Source organism: Astatotilapia calliptera, chromosome 1 (genome assembly GCF_900246225.1).
Source record: "Astatotilapia calliptera chromosome 1, fAstCal1.2, whole genome shotgun sequence".
Classification (NCBI taxonomy): domain Eukaryota; kingdom Metazoa; phylum Chordata; class Actinopteri; order Cichliformes; family Cichlidae; genus Astatotilapia; species Astatotilapia calliptera.
In genome coordinates, this window is record NC_039302.1 from 12,011,858 (window position 1) to 12,036,595 (window position 24,738).

Genomic DNA, 24,738 nt, shown 5'->3' on the forward strand with positions numbered 1-24,738 from the left:
ATATATATATATATATACAGATTTTGTATCTCTCTCTTTTTTTTAATCTCTTTCAATCTCTCTTGTGCAGATGTGAGTGAATGTAAGTCATTAGTAGAATGTATTAGGGTGTATCTGGGTCAGGCAGTATACACCCTAGGCAGTAGCTGCAGAATCTTGTCATAGTAGACAGCTGTTATATAAGAAACACAAGCCAGCCAGTTCTGCTTAGGAAAATTGCACTGTGAGCGTATGGCAACTCAAACGGTGCAACATCTCATATTTTCTGAGATTCTGGTTTTGTATCTCCTCCTGGTCCACTGTGGCCTTTTTCTGTGGAATCTGCATGGTCTCCTTGTGTCTCTGTGGGTAACTGGTGATTCTGAGCCGGCTGAGAATGTGAGGTAGATAATATGCTCATGCATGGAATAGTGTACTGTATTAAAGTATTTTGAGTGGTCAGTGTAAGTACAAATGACTATAAAGATGTAAATGGTGTGAATCGTCAGACACCCCACGATATGATATTATCACAATACTTCACTCAGGATCTTTGCTGGGTGTAACACGTTACTGTGATTACATGATATTTTTCAGTAGCACAGTAATGTAAAGAGTTACTGTATTTACATTACAGTTACAATTACAAGCTACGATCAGCTGATTTTATTTCATGTGTGGAAAGAGAAAAATGGCACAGTGGTACAGCAATAGAGCTTTTGAGGAGTGGAGATACGGAAATTACTTTAATTTTTATTGCACAATAGGGTGAGAGTGCGATGGTAAAGTTGAAGTGGCATCCAGCTACATTATGCTGCTCATACAACTTTAGCCCTTTGCAAGCAGCTGCACAGACAGCATGCTAACACAAAGCTAGCAAAGAATCCAGAGTGACTTTATCGCTGTGTTTGCTGTCTCCTGCCCAGCAGCCAGACCCTGATCTTCACCAGGTAGCAAAGGGAGTGATTTCTATTATTGAAGGCTCTCTGCCTTACAGTATAAAGTGCCTTGAGTTGAACGTTGTTGTGATTTTGCGCTGTATGTAAATAAAGTGGAATTGAATTGAATGAGAACTCAGACTTGTAGTCTCTTTCTACCTTTTCATGTTTCTAAAGTAGAATCACTGTGGCGATTGCTTTAAAGTCTCTTTGGGCTGCTTTTCATCTTTGCTTTGTGTTGCCGGCTGTGTTTTCATGTGCAAATACTAAAGAAAGATCCTACGTGTGTCACCATTAGGGTAGGGATTTGTGTTGGTGTGTGGGACTGTAGCCTATAGGTTTATATTGTTAACTGGTAATGATGTAATAATTTCAGGTAATTTTATAGAGTAATGATACAATAATAAGTAGTGTAATGAATCACTTTCTGCGGTGAGTAACCAAGTAACATACTGCTTAACTTAAATGTATTACTTAAATAACGAGTATTGTATAATACATTATTTTTCTTGAGTCTTTACCCCAGTACTGCTCCCGATACAATATTATTGCAATTAATTAATATTAACATTTTGCAATTTTCTATATGAGTATTGCATCATCATTTATTGCAATTTATCAAACTTTTTTTAATCAAAGTTTTTTTGGGAAAATGATGTCCTTCAATTTAAACTTTCCATATCTCTTTGTCACTAAAAGGTTCCGTAAATGTTGTCATAAGACTGCCACCAGTCTGCGATTGAATGGGATCAAGTTTGCAGTTAAATTAAATCAGCTTCTGATAATACAGCAAATATCAGTGATTAATCATCAAAAATCACATATCTGTTGCTGTCTACATAGACAAAAATTCACATTTAATTTTAACATTTACTCAAAGCAACCTCCCTGTTCCCTCAAGTTGCGCTCATTTTACAAATACTTAGTCAACATGTTGGCAGTCTGTCTACATTTATAAATGAGGTACCAATTATTTGCCAACCTTTGCCAATCTCTCTGAGAGATTGGCAAGATGGGCCCTTTTGTTTGTAGTATTCCTGGAATATTTTAATTTACTAGAATAAAATATCAATATTTTGTGTGACTGTATCAATACAATATTGCCAGACAAAATATACTTATATATGCTGTATCAATTTTTTTCCAACCCCTATAAAATGGCAGTATAATCGTTTGCTGTACAAGGCTTATTGTTATAAAAACTAATTAATTGAATCAGTTAATCTTTAGGTTGACTTATTGATTAATGTCTATTAATCTAAACAATATACAATGGCATACAATATATATTTTTAAACTTGTGACCAACAGTACAAAACTCAATCAACTAAACGTTTATACAAAGTGGCAACTTAGATTCCAACATGGAAGTGCTTAAAAGCCAGTCCCTTTGACTTCTATGCCAAAAAATTCATGGCAGAAATAAACATGTTTATACCTTGGCACAAAAAAATTGCTTTTATCTCTTCCTGGTTCTCTAATCGCTAGTTTCCCTGATCTTGACAACTGAAAAGGACTTAATTCTTTTCTTTTCTAACCACATGCATAGATTTTCTTCCATTTATCCCACAAGGAGAACATGCAAACTCTATGTAGGAAGTCCCCAACCAGTTGATGGATTTGAATCCAGGGCCTTCTTGCTGTAAAACAACAGTACTACCACTGCATCACTATGTGACAAAATGCTTGGTAGACAATACAGGTTTATAAAATCAAGCATGCAGACCGCTTCTACAAACACGAGTAAAAGAATGAATCACTTTCAGGAACTTAGTGAATTCCAGCGTAGTACCGTGAAACAATGCCACCTGTGCAATAAGTCCAGTTGTGAAATTTCCTCACTATTAAATATTCCACAGTCAGCTGTTAATAGTATATAACAAAGTGGAAGCGTTTGCGAGTGACAGCAAATGAGCCACAAAGTGGTTGGCCACGTAAAATCGCAGCGCATGGTCAGCAGATGCTGAGGTGCATAGCGCATCGAAATTGCCAACTTTCTGCAGAGTCAGTTGCTGCAGACTTCCAAACCTTATGTGACCTTCATATTAGCTCAAGAATAGTGCATAAAGAGTTTCATGGAATGGGTTTCCATGTTCGAGCAGTTGCATCCAAGCCTTACATCACATTATATGAAAGTGCAATGGAAAGCATTGTAAAGCACGCCGCCACTGGACTCTAGAGCACTGGAGGAACGAATCACACTTCTCCATCTGGCAATCCGATGGACGAGTCTCGGTTTGGCAGTTGCCAGGAGAACAGTACTTGTCTGAATGTATTGTGTCAAGTGTAAAGTTTGATGGAGGGGGAATTATGGTGTGGGTTTCTCTTTCAGGAGTTGGGGTGGGTCCTTTAGTTCCAGAAGAAATGGAACTCTTAATGCTTCAGAATACCAAGACATGTTGGACAATTTCATGCTCCAAACTTTATGGGAACATTCTGGGGACGGCCCCTTCCTGTTCCAACATGACTGTGCAACATAGACTTTGCACAAAGCAAAGTCCATAAAGACATGGATGAATAAGTTTGGTGTGGAAGAACTTGACTGGCATGCACAGAGCCCTGATCTCAAACTGATAGAACACCTTTGGGATGAATTAGAGTGGAGACTGCAAGCCAGGACTTCTCATCCAACATCAGTGTCTGAAAGAATGGTCAAGAATTCCCTTAAGCTCACTCCTAAAACTTTTGAATTAACCTTCCTAGAAGAGTTGCAGCTGATATAGCTGCAAAGGTTGGGCCGACATCCTATTAAACCCTTTGAATTAAGAATGGGATGTCACTCAAATTTATATGAATTTGAAGGCAGATAAATTAATTTGCGAATACAGTATACACAAAGGTTTAAAGTTATGCATTATTAACACTAAATGGATATCTGTGTTTGAGCACTCTACAAATGATATAAAATCAACACAGGAGAATGGTCCTGTCCTAATAAAAATCCAATGAATATTTTAGACAATCAAAATAAGAACTAAACAGGAAGAAAGAAGTTTAAGATACACTTGACGTTGGAGACAGTACCTCTGGATCGCACAGGGACGCACCCTAGACCAAGACAAGCCAAAGCCATAGTCAGCAGCTGTATAGTTCCTCTTTTTCTTTTCTCCCTCTGTGTCTTCGTCTGTTGGTCCTCCTTTCTCTTTTAGACTCCTTATCATCTGTTTCTCAGTAATAACATCTTATTTAAAGCTACAGACCTTTATAAACCATTCCTGTGCAAGCCCAACATCTAACAACAACTAACAACATCTGCATACACAGACCTCTCCCTCCTCCTCCTCCTCATCATCACCCACCTGCCTGCTATCCCTGCTTTCTCCTCCCTTCAGCTGACCCAACATATCACTATAAAGGACTATTTCTTTCTTGTCCACAGAATATGTGGATGTTCCACTGCTTTACTGACAGCCTCATGACACTAACAAAGAGTGACAGGACTACACGTCTGTATGCCATCCCTGTTGTCCCTGTGATTCACCCCCATGTGCCTGTATCAGATGGTAGATTCCTGCCTGGGCATGGGCTGTCCCTGACCATAATCTCTTTATGATGCGGTAATATGTGGAAGGAGGCTTCAGCGTCAACGTATTAATGTATTAATCCACCACATGCTGGGAATATGTATGGCCGTGATCTAAAAGACATGCTGTGCGGTTATAACATCTCTCATTGATGCAGTCAAATATTTGAAGAACTTTGCAACACTGAAGAAGAGGGGAAAAAATTGAGTCTACAGTTTGAAAATCTGAGCTCAATGGTGGTTTTTCTTTTGTTGCTTTTTTTCAATAATGCAGTGTCCTCTTTAGAGAAACTTTGTCTTTGTCTGAACTGACTATCAGGGTCATGATCCCCATGTGGGTGTAAAATAAACAGCACGCACTCACAGAAAGAGAGAGTGTAAGCGCACCCCGCCTGGTAATCTGCTGTAATCTGGAGCTCTGACTTTGGAGAAGAGCTGGTGGAGCTGGCAGTCTGATCAAGGAGCTTTCAGCCTCCTGCCATGCCCGGGAGACACACCAGCAATATTTGAACACACATCTAAAGCCACCACGTGTCCCTGCACGCTTCCCCGCAGTGGTCAATATGCAGACAAAGAGAGCACATGGCTCCGAATATTAAATGTACAGACATTGCTCGTGGGTTGCCTCAGTTATTTACAGCACATTTCCTAAACAGGACTGCTGGGAAGTCCTTAATAGCTTGGCGTCCCTGGGGTTGTTTGTCAGGGGCTGTGGTACTGAGTGATCTATGAAACATCAGTGCAAGATCAGAGACCTTTCAACCACATATTAACTGCTTCGTAACCTGAGCTTCTCAGATAGGACCCTAATGGGTTGCTCTGCCTGAGAAGCTTAACCAAATCACTTTTATCAGTCTCATCTTTTAAGTCACATAAAACAAGCTTTTACAGACTTGTTTTAATGGAGTGATCACGCTCGGTATTTTTCTCTTGCATTTTCTTAGCTTGATGATTATGATTGTAACTCTGATACCATATAAATGACTACTTCTGTATATATTTTTGTCAAAAGATACACACTGTTTTTGAGACTGACTTGCTAATATAATGTATGATCAACAGCAGCAACGTCATGTTGCTAAAAGTTCTTTAAAGCTGAAATTTAAAATAAAACAGTAAGCACTACCGACCTTTCGCTAATGTACTTGCTACCTTTAACCTCCTAAGACATGCATGTATTTTTAATTTCTCTTTGCTATTTGGGCTGATTGGGACCTGATGAATGTAAAAACAGATTATTTTTTTTTACCAGATTTTTGTTTCTGAGAAAAGATCTATTCACATATGAGGACATTCATTTTAAATTTCGATAGAACAGTGGCAGTATAACATCCTCGTAAGTGGAAATCGGGCCCTTGTAGAGCAAAATTTTATATTTTGGTCTAGACAACCCAAAATGTGATGTCCACATGTGGACGCCAAGTCCTAGGAGGTTAAGAATAAACCACTTTGTATGTCATAATTCTTCCATGTCCAAAGTCATTTGCAAAGGCAAAAGTGCTGAACAGCTATGTTCGAAGAACCATCTTGCTCGGTAGACTTTTTAAGATCCTTTCACTGAATTTATAACAAAATAGTAAAGGTCGCTAGTTTAGAATTTATTGGACTTCACAAAATGCTTTGAAATTGAATTATGAGTCCCTGATAAGATTTCCAAAGCTAGATTTTAAAAAATTTTGATGGAATTGTAGTGTAATTTATCTCAATGCGCTGGCATATAATGTGACTTGCTTCCAGTGTGTATCTTCTCAAATCATTACATTTACTGCTGTTCTCTGCTTCTGTTCCTATTTCAAAAGCTGCACACCTGCGCCATTGTTCAGTCTCCCTCCTCCTCAATCCCTCTGTTCTTTCCCTCCTGCACAACATTCATGTTATCATAGCTACATGCCCATTTCTATAAGGCTGTGGGACTTGGCCGTAATGGCAAACAGAGATGAGGCAGAGCATCTGTCAATACAGGCGTAGGCTTATTTATAGCATCCACTACGTCACAATGGGTCAGACGAGCCAGAGAAAATATCAACAATATAACAGCAGGTTAAATGTTCAAGGGATTATTTCCTGGCTCTGTACTTGCTGTTTGCTCAGCATTAACAGACACCAGTGGAAAGCTCCTGTGCTGCCCCTTAGTGGTACTGCATGAACACTACATAGAGTGAGAGCCAATGTTGTGTATTTGTAATTATGGTGAGTTTATTACTGGGGTGCATTGTACAAACATTCACTTCATGCACAATTGTTATAAAGGCATAAAAAAGCTATATGTCATCAAAGGATTTCTATACCAGACGCCAAGTACGCTTTGTTTCTTAATGTTGGCAATTATCACATGGCAGTCTACACGGTGCCTCAGTAAATATATAAGTAAATACATGTTTTGTATTTTTTCTACCAAACACCTGACATGCTTAAAATGTTATCTGCATGTTTTTTATAAAGACCTTTATGAATAAAGATGGTCATTTTATAATATCAAAAGTATTGGCTGAGTCCTTTGTGCAGACTGGAGATAGGTGAACTTGTGTAAGAGACAGCAACTAGGAAAGGAAAGTGGTCTTTTTAACTGATGTTAGTCATTTAGAATAATTTGTATTCAGTGACTCTGTTTCAAGACTCTCTGAACTTCTCTTACAAATTGTGTCATCTGACTGTTTTTTTTTTTAAATTTACTGATGCTGTTTAGTATCCTAGTTTCATATTCCTGTCTTAATGCTGTCTGTTGTTCCATCTTCCATCACTGTGTCTAGTGATCCATGATACCTTAATGCATCCCTAACCAGACTAGGGACAAAAACGTTCGTTATAACTGTAAAAAACAATTGTAAAGCTTCACTTACAGGTAGTTTAATTTTAGGAGAAATTACCTGATGTGACATGAATAGAGAATTATCAAGAGAAAATTATGCATAGATAATTTGTTTTTGTTTTTTTGGCAAAGCAGGCAACTGCTTAACTTGAGAAAAGTTCTTATAAATGTTTAATAAAGTACCTGCACATTACCAAGTGGGAGACACACACTGTTAGCACCGTGTGTCATCAGGTACAAAGTCACATTTCTCTAAAAAGTGATCAAATACTGGAGATTCCTCAAGTAATAAGAAAACAATAAACACTTATGTTGGTGTGTATCTGCTGGATGAGTAACGGAATGACTTTTCCCCAAAGAATTAAAGTTAACTGTTAATGTAAAGGTAGATTTATATACTATAATGGTGTACTCATACCATCTGCTTTATACAGTAACCATAGTTAAGTGTGTCTTTGTTTCTCTCCAAAAATATCAGAGATCACCTCTGTTTAGGCCAGCGGCAGGAGGGTGGGAATAAATGCCACTATCATACTGTAAGAACTGTGGCCGTATGTGTGTGTGATTTCATATTGTTCTCTGTGTGCTTGTCAGACACACTGCTGCCAACATTTCTCTCTGTGTGTGTGTGTGTGTGTGTGTGTGTGTGTGTGTGTGTGTGTGTGTGTGTGTGTGTGTGTGTGTGTGTGAGAGAGCGCTTCAGCCATGTTAGTGGAATGGCACAAGACAAGCCATCGCCCATGTTATTTTTAACTGTGTGTCTCCATGGAAACCGGCACATTTGCAAGGAGTGGGTGATCTCCTGCTGTGCACGTGCCGAGGAAGACTCCTACCCTGGTCACAGCGTGAATGGGTATGTGTCTGTGTGCATGCATGCGCAAGTGTGTGTGTCTGTCTGAGTCTGTTTTCAACTGGTCTTTATTCCAATCACACTAATGGGCTATGTTTTTCTTTTTCTTTTTAGTGTTCTGTCTGTCTGTAATTCTAATGACATGCCAAGTCTAAGAGTGTGACAGAAGAAGAGACCAAAGAGAGACAGGCAGATACTGAGGGAGAGAGGAGAGGGCTTCTGAGGTGACTGAAGAAACACCAACATGCTGTAGAAGACGACAGGTGGGATTCTGCTGCAGCTATGTTAACCTGAAATAACCAAATCTAAGGAAGTGGGTTCACCAATTACAAAAATATGGCAGTGGTCATACTGGGAAATGTTGAAAAAAATCTCCCCAAAAGACACAAGAAAACAAAACAAAAAACCCTTAACAACTGGACTTCTTTTTGTCCTACACACCGTCATCAGCACTGACTCTCCGTTCCTTATAATCAGTGAATAACAGTGACTAAGACAATCTTGTGCTATTGGGCTGTAGAGGCGCTTTATGTTAGATGAAGACATTCATTTATGGCTTTAGAAATGATCCAACAGTTATCAGCTGAGTGAATTTAGTTGTTTCTATGGAAACAACTTAAAGATTAAAGCTGCGAAGAGTGAGAGCTGTGCCAGAGTGATTCCCATAATGCCTTGTGCCTGGGGATCTCAAGGAAAGGAAAAGAGAAAGGGAAGGAAGAGAGTGACTCACTTTTAGAGCTAGCGGTGCTGTAAGTGAAAGTACTATGTAAATATTATAAGTCCAACCCAGTAACCTCGTAACATCGCTCTTAGTCCAGTTTTATGGAAGAATGACAAGAGTTCCTATTTATACTAATTCATTGCTACCCAGTTAAACTGATAAGCTCTGAGATATTCCACCTGGAGTGCTTTTAGAGATCACTTTTCCAGTGTTTTGTCATCGTTTCCTAATGTTTTAAAATGCCTGTCTGGCATTGAAATTTCACAAACACAAAGAGACTTGTGTTTCACTGTAGACTTTGTTACTTATAGCCCCTTTAATCATACAAGATTTAAAAATTGTTGGTTTCAAGCTCTCATTATTCTGCCACTCTCCAATATTGCCAGCAAATCTGGCAACATATAAAAGAATATGTGTGTCCATGGACCTTTTTTAAACCTGCACAGAGTCTGAACATGAGGCATTTTCTTTCAGCATCAACACTAACCGATAAAAAATCCCAATGAAATACAAAATACAGTTTATTTAATTAACTTGTCTGAGTTGCAGTCTAATACTTATAAGAACAGAGAAAACACTAACGTTTACTGAAGTGTAATTGTTGGTACTAGCTGTAAAAATCTTACTTCTAAGTTCATTAACTACCTCCAGCTTCACAGGGTTACCCAGCAGGATTCAAGTCATGAAAGTAGACAAGGAAACAGACACTGACAAAGAACACAAACTTTAAATACAAAGGAAGTAATGAGGGAAAAGGAGACACCTGAAGTAGAGACGTCAGGGGTGCTACAGACAGTCGGACTCAATCAAGAGACAGAAAGTACAAAGTAGATACCAGACACTAGAGTCAGTGACTAACAAAGTAGCGACTGACAATCAAATCCGAAACACTGCAGACAGGTGAACTTAACAGCAGAAAAACAGGAGAAGAAAAAAGGAAGAATCCAGTAAATTCAACAGAAAACTAAAGTAATTAACACCAGATAGGAACTGAGCACACATACTGTTGAGTACATGTGAATGAAAAACAAGAATGAAACCAAGAACCATAGCGATTTATCAAATAAACAGAAATCACACTCTAACCACGAAGAATAAAAAACTAAAAAACATAACATAAAGAAGAATACTAACCGTAAACACAGAACCCTGAGATTCTTATAAAAACAAACACAAATCAAACACAAATCAAGAGATGCATGGAAACCGAATTCTAAATGATAAAAACATTTACATTCTGAGCCTGGATCATGACGTCTTTCATGTTTAGTGTCATTCTAAAGTTTTAGGTATCCTTCACTTAACTACTAGATGTAATTTTTTGTGTCCTAATTATTGTAATTGTAAAACAAAATCACCTTTTAAACTAAAAGGGTAATCCGTTATATGTATACGTAAATGTACATTTTAAACAGTAACAATTAATAATAATCACAAATTTTTACAACATTTTTTATGGAGAGTTATGTGTCAACACTTAGGTATATTATAATAGATTGAGCCATTGAGTCTTATAATGTTTGAACTTTTTTATAGGTCGTATATCATTTTATAACATTAAAAATGGATTAAATGTAAGATTTTTTGCATAAAATTGGATCAAAAAACCCAAATAATGCTTGAATCTTCCTTTAAATTTAAGCCGCTTATTTGTATTACTGAAGTATTTGGTCATACTGGTAGGTAATTTACTTTATTACTCTACTTTATTTTATTGCTGGAGTATTTTTGCAGGAATTTTTGAAAACAATATAGTTACATAAATTGTCATTATATTGGCAGAAATGTTAGTATTTCTGAAATTGAGAAATTGAACATAAAATGATACATTTTTGTCAGCATCAAAGACCAAGGCCTCGAGGATAAGTAAACCAAACAAAAGAAGTCCAATTGCCTTTAGCTCAAGTGCTTAAAGCTACCATGACCTGACCGAATGAAAACCTACATAGATATATCAGTTTATGGCAGAAAATTATTAAAGTGTTATTGTGTTGAGGGATTTGGGGCTTCCTGGGCTATTTAAAGGGCCACTACAACCAAATTACTAACCCTATTTATCGAGTTTTTCGGAAAAAAATATTTGGCCGTCGATGAAATAGACCATCACACTGTCACTAACCATGTCAAATATACTCTTAAATAAAAGAAGAAAACACACGCGCACACACACACACACACACACACACACACACACACACACACACACACACACACACACACACACACACACACACACACACACACACACAAACTTTAATAATATCGCTGTCTGTAATTAGAGTGTTTTCCTCACTCTCTGTCTCTTTCTATTACTACATCAATTTGATTCTTCTTTTGGATTTAATGTATGTGAATCCTCCCCATGTCCTCCTCTCCCTCTCTTACCCTCTCTCTCCCTTCCCCCTCCCCCTGGGTGATGCCAGTGCTGTTGTCAGGCTGGAGCTAAAAGCAGCCAATCGTGTGGCTCTGCGTTGAGGAGCTCTGGGGTGATGTTAGGCAGTTTCATACGATGAGCTTTGCCAAATGTAGGTCATGCTTCTCTCTTTCTCTGTCTCTCTCTCTCTCTCTCTCTTACCTTTCCACACACATAAACCTCTTCACCCCTTCACACATGAACACATACACGATGAACACATACACGGGAAATAGATAAATGTGTATTTTCATCACATAAGTAGACACGCACACAGCGACACGCAAAGGTGTTCATACTCGTACATTCACTAATGCAAACATGCAGAATTCATCCCAACACTCTCGTGGGTTTTCACTGGAGGCAGGGTGACGCTGTGCTCGGTGGTAATGCTCTTGGTTGTCTGTTAATAACTGGTGGGTTTCTTCCCTACAGGATGAACACTTCATAAGATGCCCAGATCCATCTAAACCTAAATGATTAAACTTACATTATCCTGAACTCTTGCTGAACTGCTTCTGTCTGTATAACACAAGCAGGATTTTAAAGTCAAGAGCAGCGGTAGGAGTCCGCAGATTATACCAGGCACTAATCAGAGCCCTAAACTGAGCAGTCTGAATGGATTTAGGAAATAATGCAATAGCTGTGTGTCATATTAAAGAAATCAAATTGTTTAAATCCCGGAAGAGGGATGTGCATTGCTGTTGCATCCCCAGAGTGCAACATCACCCACCTTAGCAACAAAAAACAAAACCTTTTAAAAGAATGAATCTGTAATGTAAAGTAGTCATGAACATATCGACCAACTTGAAGCTGCATGCCTTGCATTGCCTGTCCAGACTTGTGTTTGTTGTTTAGACTAATAATAACATGGCCACATCTCCCATTCGTTTCCCGAGCTAAGCTGCTGCAAAATGGCAAGAAATGTGTTTCTGCAGCACAATTTTATGTTCTTGACCTTTTGCACTAAAATCTCATCATTTATCATTGTCATTATTTCATCCCACTTAGCAAAAATGTGTGTGAAATCTTGCAATAACTGACACGTGAATTTTTAGAGTAATGGCCAAAAGTTAATTTCAGGGGTAATTGTGACCTTTGAACAACAGGTGTGTTTGAGATATGGCATTTACAAGCACGCACAGTGACCTTCATCACTGACCTTTGACTTTCAAGATCTGATTAGTCCATCGTTTCAACTGAAAGTCTGAGATGTATTTGAAGGAATTTCCCTCAAGAGATAGGTAGATGGACACAAATACATATGGATGTGCATGAGTCATACAGATGGAGGGACATATAAGCCAAAAATGGATGAAAGAGTAATGACATGTGCAAATCACATATCACATATCAATAGGTATTATTAAAATGTTTGTAGCATCTGCTAATGAATGAATACGTTTATGCACAGACTGTCAGAGCAAGCGGTTCACGACCCTGGGATTGGATTTCTTTCAAGGTTCAGAAGATGAATGTGATGGACTGTGTAATGATTAAAAAGACATTAAAGAAAAAAACATGAGGAAAAGAAGAAAAAAGCTGTGCTACAAAGAAGTGTATTCATATTTTTGACTTTTGTTTTCACATCTCAGCAGAGGATTTGATTTACAAGTTGTCAGTTGTTGAATGAAGAGCTATGTCTAGAGGGGAAGTTACTCATCTGACATGAGACAAAGAGCCACAGCAAGACAGTGCTGTTGAATAAGGTAGCAAAGAGGTGGTGCTGGTGGTGATAGGCGGAGGGAGCTGGTGAAATTTTAACAATCAGCCTCATTTACTTTTAAAAATCTGAAACTAAATCCTGTCAGGCAGCTATAGAAATGCTCTGACTGCTTATTTTCCATCACAGACACCCCCCCCCCCCCCCCCCCAAAAAAAAAAGAAAAAAAAACTATATAATTGTATCCCACCTTAAATTATTTGTGTCAACTGATACTTCCCACTATTTCTTTCCAGATTCACATGTGAATTGACATTTGGCTCCCTTTCATGGCTCAAGGGGTGAACCTTTTCTTTTAAGCTGCTTTGTTGTAGAATATGAATTAGAATCACACCACGAGCGGCTGACAAATATACAGCATCTCTGACACACACACTTGCACACACACACACACACACACACACACACATACACACAAAGCTCCTCCTCAGAGAACGAATCATTTCTACTTCCCTGGGTTGCCACTGCTAGGTTGACCTATTTTTGTCCAGACCTCGCTCTCTCTCTCCCTTTCTCTCTCTCTTGTTCACTCACTCCAGCCCCATAATTCACCCTGCTTAATAATTCACTACAGCTTCATAAGCCTCTACTCAACTAAACAACAGACTCAGGGAAAAAAAAGCAGTTTTCACAGATGTGTTTTGGAAAGCCACATAAATAGAATAACGTGTGTAGTATAGGAACTACTCTATTAAAGGAAGTGTAAATAGTTTGGAAAGGGATTGGCAAAAGATGTAAGTAACTTGTCGCTGTGAGAAGTGGAACTTGGCAGGTAATTTGCATTCATCACGTGACGTTCATGACTTTCTGCAGGGTAACAGAATGAGCCATGAATATTGGAAAAAACAAAGATAATTGTGGTGCTTGTGGAGAGCTGTGTGTAAAACTGCAGATTATTTGCAAGTCTGTGCACAGAATCGCTCCGCTTGTTGCGATTGGATGGCCAGATTGGGCAAGAACCAATAAGGGCACCGGGAGTAAGAGAGCAGGCACACAGAGAGTACTCTCGCTGACGCTGGGCACACCCTGTAGCCCTGTGTGTGTGTGTGTGTGTGTGTGTGTGTGTGTGTGTGTGTGTGTGTGTGTGTGTGTGTGTGTGTGTGTGTGTGTGTGTGTGTGTGTGTGTGTGTGTGTGCGCGCGTGTGCGTGCATGTCCCTGCCAGTGCCTATAAAATTAATGTGTATACAAAGTTTATGATTATTTATATATTTAGTGCATTTTTAACTAAAAATTCTTGCCTCCATTATTTTACATCTACCCTGCCCCCGTTTTAAATCTGCTCCCGGGAGCCGATGGAGAACAAAGACAACAACAACAATACATTCCGCATCCATATTGTCATTGCATTATAAATAACCGCTGCACCTCTGCAGCTTTTCTATAAGCCCGTGTACCTGTGTGCGCCTTTAAATTTGATGCACTTATTTCTTCATTTACTTGCTCTAATTCTGTTGACTTTAGCCTGCCAGATTACTTTGCCTTCCAGGGTCATTTTGTATATGTACACTTATTTACTACCTTGATGCGAGGTAGTTGAGAATAATGATACCGCCAGGAGCTGCATAGCTCAACTTTTCTCTGTAAACGGTGGGAAACAAAAAGCCTGGCTCTGTGCAAAAGTAACAAAATCTGCTTGCCAGCACATCTCACCAGCAAGCTGACTAATTAATAACGGGTTCGATCTGTACCAAATGAATTTGTGGTTTTACATTATTTTTTACACTGAGAGTAGAGTCAAAAAAATAAAATCATATACCCACACATCATGGCGAAGGTGACATGAGGACGTTATTTTTGCTAATGCAATTTATTTGTGAAGGATTTTTGTTTTAACTATCCCTTCAGTGTCTGGTGTCTGTGGCCAATATGTGTACTTTTGTCAACAGGACCTAAGTACATCGTGGAAATGCATCACTATGTACAGAATAATGCTTAAAATATTCATAAATGAATCAAATATTAATATAAGTTGGCATAATTAAATTAAAATTTTATGTGATTACAGCAGTTCGTTGAGGAGGCAGACTGCACTACATCTATGTAGATATATTTCCTAGAGTAAGTGTTGTTGTACTGGATGAAAACTTTCCACAGCTGATTACATCTCTGCAGCCACATGAAGTCCACCAGGCAGATATGTTACAGATCCTGCTTCCTGCTGACACGAGGCTACCTTTTTTTTACCCTGCTTCAAACCAACTAGCTGCAAGGTTATAGTTTTGATGTTTAGTAAATAAAATCTGCAGCTTTTATACCTATAATTTATAGGTATATAAATGATTTATAGCTATTATTCACTAGACTAGTACATCTACATAAATAAGAAAATCCTGTCCTTACTTCCATGTTGTATTTCCACCAATGAGAGTGCAAGAAGAGCAGGGTGTCGGCTGCATGAGTGTGTACGATGCCGTAGTCTGATCGATGTGACAGTGAGAGTGAGTCTCCTCGAAGAAGCTTGGCCTTATTGCTCTTCTCTTCCACGCTGTCCCTTCACACACATGACATACTCTGTCTCTCACTGTCAAACACACACACACGCATATACAACATTGTACAATGACTACAGATTTCTTTCCTTCTCCCTCCATCTGTCGTCTTTTCCCCCCCATTATTCCACCACAGTTGAATCTTGGAAGCTAGCTTTAGTTATCACGGGCTCACAGCTCTATGTTCTCCGCTGACTACATACTGGTCACTATCAGCCATTCAGCATCTAAACTATCACACCTTTTACTTCAAATTCAAACAGGAGGAGCACTCCATGTAGAAATGCAGAAATTGTTACAGTATTGATATTATAAGTCCAGTTTCTGAAGCTGTGAGTTGTCGGGGAATGGCACTAGCTCTGGTTTTATAAAAATATGTGATCATGTAATGACAGAGATTGTTCTTCATTCACACATTGATCACTAGGCAAGCAAAAACAAAAATGATTAACAGATTAAGAAAGCTCTATAGAAACCTTTTAATCCATTTTTGTGCACTTCAGGGCAATGATCCAGGGCTTACAGAGAACAACTAGCGTTTATGTTAAAAGACACAAAGCACCCAGTGGTCTCAGAATCGCAGATTAAATCACTGGTTACATGATTATTTGCACCATAAGGATGTCTTTATTGAATAAGCATTCATATGGAATTTGAGTTTGTCCACCTAATGAATGGAAATCAAATCATTCGGCAATCTGACAACTCTACTTTAGTCTTTATTAACAGCTGTTTGTGGAAGGCTCGACTCAGCCATATGCATTAGTGGAAGACTGTGTGTCTGATGTTTGCTGCTGTGCAGGTAGTGTCTTTTGGGGATTTTTCCTTTGAAAACAGCTGCTTGCAGCAGCCAAACAGACACTGGTAGTTTAACAATCAGGTTAAGTTCACAATACAGATGACCCTTGGTATTAGCTGAAATACCTGAGACCCCCTCTAAAAATGCTAAAAACACCAAATATATCTCATACTATCATCCTGATGAAAGTAATTTGCAAATATTTTAGATATGGTCTATGAAAAAAATCAGTGCATAAGCAAATGTTTCACGAATAATTTGGAGTTACGTTGTAATCTGCAAATAGGGAAATCTGCAACTGTATAGCTCTGTAAAGCCATGAGAAGCTGAAGTCTAAGGTGAAAATTATGTTGCCATTTGAGTCATAATTATTATGAAAGAAATAAAAAAATGGAAAATTTGATTGGAGCAATGTCTAGAATAAATGTCGGCCGGCACAAGTAAACTACAGAACAGTACCAGAAATACCAGGAGCTACTGTCTGGCTTTTCCTTATGTCTTTACTAGCATAATCTGTGTTGTTCAGCACTTTGGTCTGCCTGGTGTGTTTTTAAAGTGCTATACAAATAAACGATGATGATGATGCTGATGCTACCTCTGTGGATTTTTCAGCTGACTTCTTATGAGAGATCTGTCTTGGAGATTTCCTCTTTCATCTAGGTAAAGGTGAAAAGCATCTGGAGATCTTGCAGGATTTTAGAATAATATGAAAATAATTAAACACGGAATCTCAAAAACAGTCCTTTTGACCTCATGACCACTGACCACAGTGACTGTTTCTTCCAGGGAAAGTATTTCTGGACGTTTTCCATAGTTTTTTCACAAGACCCTGCACAATCCTGTGATTTTATTTGCAGGAACTGCAAATAATTTTTTAAAAAAATACCAGCGTTACATGCCAGAGTTTACAGATCTCAGTTAGCTCAAATTCAGGACAGTACAATAAGAAAACAACTGTACAACTCATGGCTTGTTTTGCAGACACAGGACTTGGGCACCATGTAGTCACTGATTCGCTCATGAACTCCTCTGTATACCAAAATATTCTAGACTCAAGTGTGAAGCCATCTGCTTATGTACAGAATTTCCGAAAAAGAAAACAATTACGATTTTGCGAAAACCAAGTCTAGACCTTATCCTGATTGAAATGCTGGGGACCTCACGAGAGCTGTGCAGACAAACAGAAGCCCTCAGACCTCAATAAACTGAAGCAATGTGGCAAAGAAGAGTGGACTGCGAGAGACAGATAAAGCCATACAGAAAACGATTAGTTCAAGTTATTGCTGTTAAAAGGGGGTATTGAATCATGGCGTGTAGAGTTCTGTGAAAATTGTTTGCATGACTGTATTTTATTTCTTTCCTATGAATGAGATACTACTACAGTGACGTCTTTGTAATTATATTTGAGCTTTCTTTCATCACTTGTTGTGACAGAGAATCATTGTTTGCAGTGGAGATCCTGGTGTTAGCAATGCAAACAACAATGGATGTCTCATGGTGTCCATGCAGTATCTCTGCAGTTGCTCTAGGCCTGATGCAAATTTCTAGTCTTAAGGAGGTGTGTGTCAAGTCAGAACACACATCACGACTGATGAAGTGATCACATACATAGCCATGTGTGCTTGTTAATAAAGATTAAGGTGTACAGAAAGTTATTAGAAGCATAAGCTTAGCAGATGTGTTCTGCAAGTTACTGGGCTAACAGGCTTTTTAGCAAATATATCTCTGTGGCTATTAAAAACAAGTGAAGCAGAAAAAAAGAGCAAGCGCAATAATATAATGACAAATTCAGTAAAAAGTGCATAATCCCTAAAAAAATCTATTATCAATTTTTAGTAATAATTTCAATGTACTAAACATTAATACCTCATCTGTGCCAGATCTTATTTGGCAAGTGTTTAAAAGGTTTCGCTGTTTTATGCAGAGAACACAACTTTTCTGAGCTAAAAAGAAAATAAAGCAGTTTGAGCCTGGGAAGAGATGGCAGCGGATTGAGGAGATACTCACACAGATTTTAACCCCCCAGTGGGGGATTTTGCTTGCATTTAATCCCCTCAGAGTTTAAGCAGACTGTGGTGGAGCTTCTATTTAAAATGCTATTATTTTTTTTAGCATGCTGTCACTAAATTTAAGATTTTGACTTTCTAATGAGTATGTTGGCTTTACCGAAAACTTCTGCCAATTTACACTGTCTGCAGCTCCCAACTCTTAAAATAAACTGAACATAAAACAAATATAACAATATATAACAAATATAATCTATAACAAATAAACTCTGTGGCTCTTACTGTTCGTGTTTGAAACAGCCAATCTCAGCCAAGGCTCAGCAAAGCTCCTCACAGAATTCTCAAACTGTCGGGGTGTTACGATGAGGAGCACATGCTTGACTCAGACATACACCACTCACAAAAACAAAACAGTTTTTTTCTGCCTAGGAACAATCCAAAATATCACCCGAATTTTTCACTTAACTTTTTTTCCAACAACTTTCAGGACTTCTGAGCAAAATCAATCTGCTGAAGAACATACAACTAAAAGCTTTGTACAGCTACTAAACAGACTCAGTGGTGAAACTGCTTTATAAATAAGTATTTCCCAGGTTAGGTGTATATGTCAATATCCACGGTGATTCATATAAATAAAAAAGAAAGCACACGGGCATCACAGGGCAGGCGTCTCTTATTTTATCAGTTAATTTGTGTTGTGTATTTATAGTGAAATACTTATTTTTATAACTGTCTTCATCTGCTGTCTGCTTGAAATGTTTTGATAAAACATTTGATGCTATTAAACTGCTTAAATGCATACATTTAGAATTCGCCTAAAAGTCTCAGGCATTGTCTTCATAGTGTTCTCACCTGCCATACATGCCATAGTTTAGAATTTCTTTATCATGGCCCGCTTAAGGATTATTTGTTCATCTCCTGTGCCCAAAGACTTTACGAGGTCTGACGTTGTGTAAGGCTTTTATGCTTAAATTTTGATCAGTAGCATGTTAGGCGCCAGTCATGTAGGACTAGAGACCAGTCTGTGACCATCGAGAAACAACAGGTTGCTAGGGAAATCTTTGTATTCTGTATGTAAAAAGGTACATGGTGCAGTACAGCAAACCTTCTTGCGATTGCTTTGGTTAATAATAAATTTCTACGGTCACCAGCAGTTTGCAAGGAAGATGTTGACTTGTCTGCAAACACTTCCAAATGACTTGGCTAGCTGTAGTGAAACAGTGAAAAGTGCTACAGAAATCACAAATGGAGACTGAGACCTTCAAAGCACATGGTGTGCCTTTTGAAATATGTTGGCTGCAGTGGAAAATAAGGCGCAATCTCTATTTTGAAGGTGAGCACTCTGTTTTTCCATTTCAAGTTTCACTATCGCTTGGAGAGTTAATGGTGAGTTTTTGCAGACGAGTCAGCAACTTTAATGCAAACTGATAAAAATGGAAACCAAAGCAAAGAGGTTCTGTGATTGATTTTACCTAGTGACGGCCAGCAAGCTGCTACAAGCAGCAAGTGAGAGATCATGTCAGTGTTGGACTCAAGAGTGAGCATATTGGTGTGTAAACACAGACCTGTGAGAGAGAAACTCCTAAATAATTTTCTGTCCATAATCTGATGGAATGCATTTCAGGTTTTTGGGCATCATTTAGTAAAACATATAGCACAAATTACATCATTTAAAAAATCATTATTATAGAATGGTGGAGTTATATATTAAAATAGGTACCATTTGTTGCACAGGAATTAAACATAGTGCTTACTGTGCTGACATGTATAAATTAGAATTCGTGTTCCTTTGTTCTAAGAGTTTAAATAAGAAAATATATGAAAAAAACCCCAAAACATTTTGACTGCTCTTTCTCGAAATTAAAAATCTAGACTTCCCACAATAGACTTTCATGGAGCTTCATCTGCTACAGCAGGACACGAGATAACAAGATCAGTTTTAGTCGTATCCAATCTATCTCTTTACCATGGGGTTAAGAGAGGTATTTACTGTCTAAATCTGTTTAAAGGCTTTGAAGCTATAGCCTCGTTATACATTACTGTACCTTTAAGAACCAGTACTTCACCGTGTCTTTATTTTTGCATAGTTTTTCCAAGTTGCAGGGTATATTTAGAGGGTAACTGATGGCATATACATTTTGCATTTAGAGGCAACTTTTTGAATGCATGTTTGGGATGGATAGCAGGTATACAAAGGGCAGACAGGTTCACATATAAAGTCCCATCAAAGGTTATTTTTAAACAACTTGGATGACATCAGGAAAACATCACAATGCATTTGTTTGTGTTTAAGAACGGCGATTGCTGAAACCTAATCATAAAAAGTCTGATATTGTTGAAGTCACTGCACGTAGATATTGTAGTGCAAAACTGGGTATTTTGTTAGAAAGAATACTCGGTCATATTCGGTAATAACCTGCTTCTGTGCAGCTTAAATTAAAAGCATTTCATTATCAAATGGAAAATGACCACTAATCATGTGATGTTAACCACTCTTGAGGAAATCGCAATGCGATGAGAAACCTTAATATGACCTTTCACGTGTTTTTTAGTTTATCATAGAAAAAAGAAGCTATGACCTATAATAGATCATCTTTGGCCCTCTAACTGATGTTACGGCATGTAGTGTTGCACCATAACACTTCACTTTCCTGTTTTGTTTGTGTGTGTGTGTGTGTGTGTGTGTGTGTGTGTGTGTGTGTGTGTGTGTGTGTGTATTAACCTAGCCACAACTATCAACAGAGCACACTGAATGATTAGCACACAGGAATTATCTATGTTCACCACATAGAGGGATCAGTAAAACGCTAACCCCATGGTCGCATTAGCTGGCATATCTAATGCTAATAGAAACAAACACTAAGAAAAAGTGAAAATATCTTCTTTTTTTTTTGCTTCACTTCCTTCCATAAAGCAGCTCTTTTTTGGGGGGAGGACGCGTTTCAATAACTGTTCATGTAAAGTATTTTCTATGCAACTTTGCACTGTGCACTGCTGTGACAAAACAAATCTCCCACGCGTGGGACTAATAAAGATTATCTTATCTTATCTTATCTTAATCGTTAGCACTAGCTAGCTGCTAAGCACTTGTTTGTGCAGTTTCCTTTCCTTTTTGCTGTAAAGCAAATCTGATTTTGCGTGGGAAAATTCCAGCTTGGCGGCAGCAATTACAGAATAATTTACAGGCAACCACTTTAATTGTTTAAGGTGCTATTTTTCCATGTTCATTAAAAAAATACCCCTTTAACATATCCTGACCATGCTACCAAGGAGATTTTGTTCAGACAATTTCACAGATGAATGAACTTGAAAACCCCCCCCAAAAACACCTAAAATATTTTTAGTACTAAACAAACCTCTAATAAATCTCTGTCATTTATCTATAGACCTAAAACTTTGAACTCCAGGGTTTCAGATTAGCTGGATTTAGAGATATCAGACATTAAACAACTTTGAGAACTCAGTCCAGATTGCAGTTCTCTTATAAAAAAATTCAAATTTAAAGCACAAGATTGTTACAAAAAATTAATCGTCTGTGCTTTTGCATAATCTACATTAACATAATCTTAAAGCAAAAAAAAAAATCCATCCCTCATTCAGCGACTTTGCTGATGTCTATGGATTTACTGCGAGTTATTAGCATTCACCTAGATTCACCTCACCAGTGGATTTTAACGAACAAGAAGGAAGTCCATAGACTTAGCTTAATGTGTTAACAAATAATGTGCTCACTGTTGTGAATGGTTTACAAATACGAATAATACAATAAACTATTTGGTCATTGCAGCTGAACAGAAACAGTTTGATGCCAGAACAAGCACGACACTTGAATAAAAATGGTTTACATAGCAAACCTTGTCTCGTTAGGAACGGCCTGTTTTTAGGCAAAGGCTCTAAATGAGTACCGTAATGAGCTGTTAAAAAGAGGAGAAAATGTATAATGCATTATCTCCCTTTTCATCCTGATGATGAGAGGAGGGACAGTTTCTGTGGGACATCCAAGTGTTGGTCATGGATTCGTGCACGTGTGCTTGTCTAATGTTTTATACAAGCATTTCTCCGTATGTGGATGTGTTAATTTAAAGTGTATTTGCATTTTAATGTTTTATCTGCATGCTTGTGACTGAGAAGAAAGCATCTGGTATTTTTTAAGAAGAGAGTCTATGCAGCAGAAAGAAAAAGAGACTAACTCTAAAACTAGTAAACAAGGAAAAAGCACATTACTAGTCTCATGTTTTCTTGCTGGTGAAATCTTTGACAGAGCCTCAGCTACATGCATGACATGCTTCCTGCTCGTAGTAACAAGCAGTGTGATTGTGTGACATCAGAGCTGTTCATCAGGGACCATGTGGCAATCATAAACACTGATTGTGTAAATGATCTCTACAAAGGTTCAGCTGGGTCAGTCTCATCCTCAGGATCACTGTGATTGTGATCCACTGCAAACCATATGGCTCTGCTTGGATGACACGCATGGATTAAATGCAGAGGTGGCAAAAGTACAGACATTCTGTTCTTAAGTTCAAGTACAGATATTAAATATTCCAGTAAAAGTTAAAGTACTGATTCAACTTCTTTACTCAAGTAAAAATGAAAAAGTACAGGAAGGAAAAGTAACTAAGAACATTTCTACCACCTACTTTTATGCAAAGCTAACCGAACCTTGTGTTTAATGTAATAATAAAATAATATTAGTAGACAGAAGTTCAAATTTATTTTAGTCTAAATATTTTAATTCTGATAAAATTACTCAGCTTGAATCAGTTAAGTAGAACATAAGCAGAGAAAAAATAGCTTGTTTCTGTTGCCTACATTGTAGAGGGTGACTTTGTGTCTAAACAGGAAAATGAATGAACGGTTAAAGTGGGATTCAGCAGGTGGGGAACCCTAAAAATCAGCTGTAGTGGCTCAGTGTGGGGAAAAGAATCAGATAGATTTCCTTAGTGTACAGGATTGAGTGAGTGAAGTTAGCTCTCTTTCCTTTCTCTACTTGTGAAATACAGCAGCTGGATCTTTAGCTAGCAACACACTGTGCGACAAACTGCACACAAACAGTTTGGATTTGAAATTACCTGACACTTAAAAAACATTCTACCTTTATGCTTTATGGCTAGCTAGATGATGCTCATACTCGAAGACGGCGTCTGACTGCGAGTGGTCACAGGCCTGGTCCCCGTGCTCGAAGGAACCATTTCTAAGGCAACAACACACAAGTTCACTGGACCTTAATTGCTCAGAATAATTGTATTCATGCCAAAGTCTCCAATGTCTGTGTTCCATAGTGTTAGTGTAGCATAATTGATTAGGTGCTGATACAAAGGAAAATAATAAGAAATGTGGCTTTAACATGTTAACAGGCTATTAATCTGCTATCACAATTCATCTGTAGGGACTTGGCCTCACTGGAGTAATCTTCTGGGTAAGGCTCAATCACTCTCTCTGGCTCTCTCTCTCTCTAACACACACACACACACACACACACACACACACACACACACACACACACACACACACACACACACACACACACACTAGTCGTCGTGAGGAGTCCCCTGTAAGTCAAACAATTGGTTAATTGTAATTTCTTGCCACTGTAATTATTTGACTGTGTGGTGATAATTACAGGGAGCAGATTCTGTCAGCGTACTGTAATTATTTTTCACATATTGTATGTGGAGTATTATTACTGAAAAAAAAAGGAGAAACAACATCAATTTTCCTTCCTATTGTATATTTCTCCCTGTGACAGTGCTTCTGTCTGATAGGTGGTCCAACACTTGGCCCAGACTGAAATAGCTCAACAACTGCTGGATCGATCGTTGTGAAATTTGGTACGGGCATTAATGATTCCCTAAAGATGGATCCCATTGGCTTTGGTGACTTAATGTCTCCTCTCAGGATATTAAAACATGGATAATTGGGTGACATGTTTTGGATACACTACAACTGTTACTTCAAAGATTAGAGTTTCACTCAGGATTAACTGTAACAATTTTGGTCAGTGTTCAACTTTTTATGTAACCGCAACAATTAACCTGATTTGACATGTTTTCTTTAGCTCTACTTTTTGTTAAGCTACAAAAGACGATAAAAGTAGAGTAGGACGTTACAGAGAAGGTATTGTGTGCGCAGTCTCTTTATCTTATTACATTACTCAATGCTCAGCAGCAGTCCATCTTCCTTCTCCCGTATCTCCTCTACTCTCGTCTCCTCTGCTCTCCTCTCCCTTGTAACAGCTGTGCTTGCCTGCAGCGTTGAGCTAACGCATCTCTGGCCTGTCATCCAGAGGTACATTAGCACACTCATCGAGCAAGCCACAGAACACACAACGTGCATGCAAAACCTACAAGAACTTCTTATGCTTATAGGGTGACTTTTTCTTTCAATCTTATATGAAATATCACAGACTCCTTAAAAATTAAAGAATATGAGAACTCATCTGTGAAGGAAGACAAGTAGCACTTTGTGAGGGACTGCACTTTTTTGC

The 24,738-nt window shown here is 38.3% G+C and overlaps 1 protein-coding gene across 5 annotated transcripts in view; it reads right to left on the bottom strand.

The window, feature by feature from the left end:
• nhsb (Nance-Horan syndrome b (congenital cataracts and dental anomalies)) overlaps positions 1-24,738 on the bottom strand; it is a 56,708-nt gene that overhangs the window by 16,288 nt on the left and 15,682 nt on the right. Inside the window, exon 1 of one of the 5 annotated variants that reach the window (XM_026164358.1) lies at positions 3,942-4,040. The exons of the other annotated variants lie outside the window; for them this stretch is intronic. Coding sequence (XP_026020143.1) covers positions 3,942-3,990 — 49 coding nt within the window. The 5' untranslated portion in view covers positions 3,991-4,040. Of the gene's footprint in view, positions 1-3,941; positions 4,041-24,738 lie in introns of those variants that run through there. 5 annotated transcript variants of the gene reach the window in all.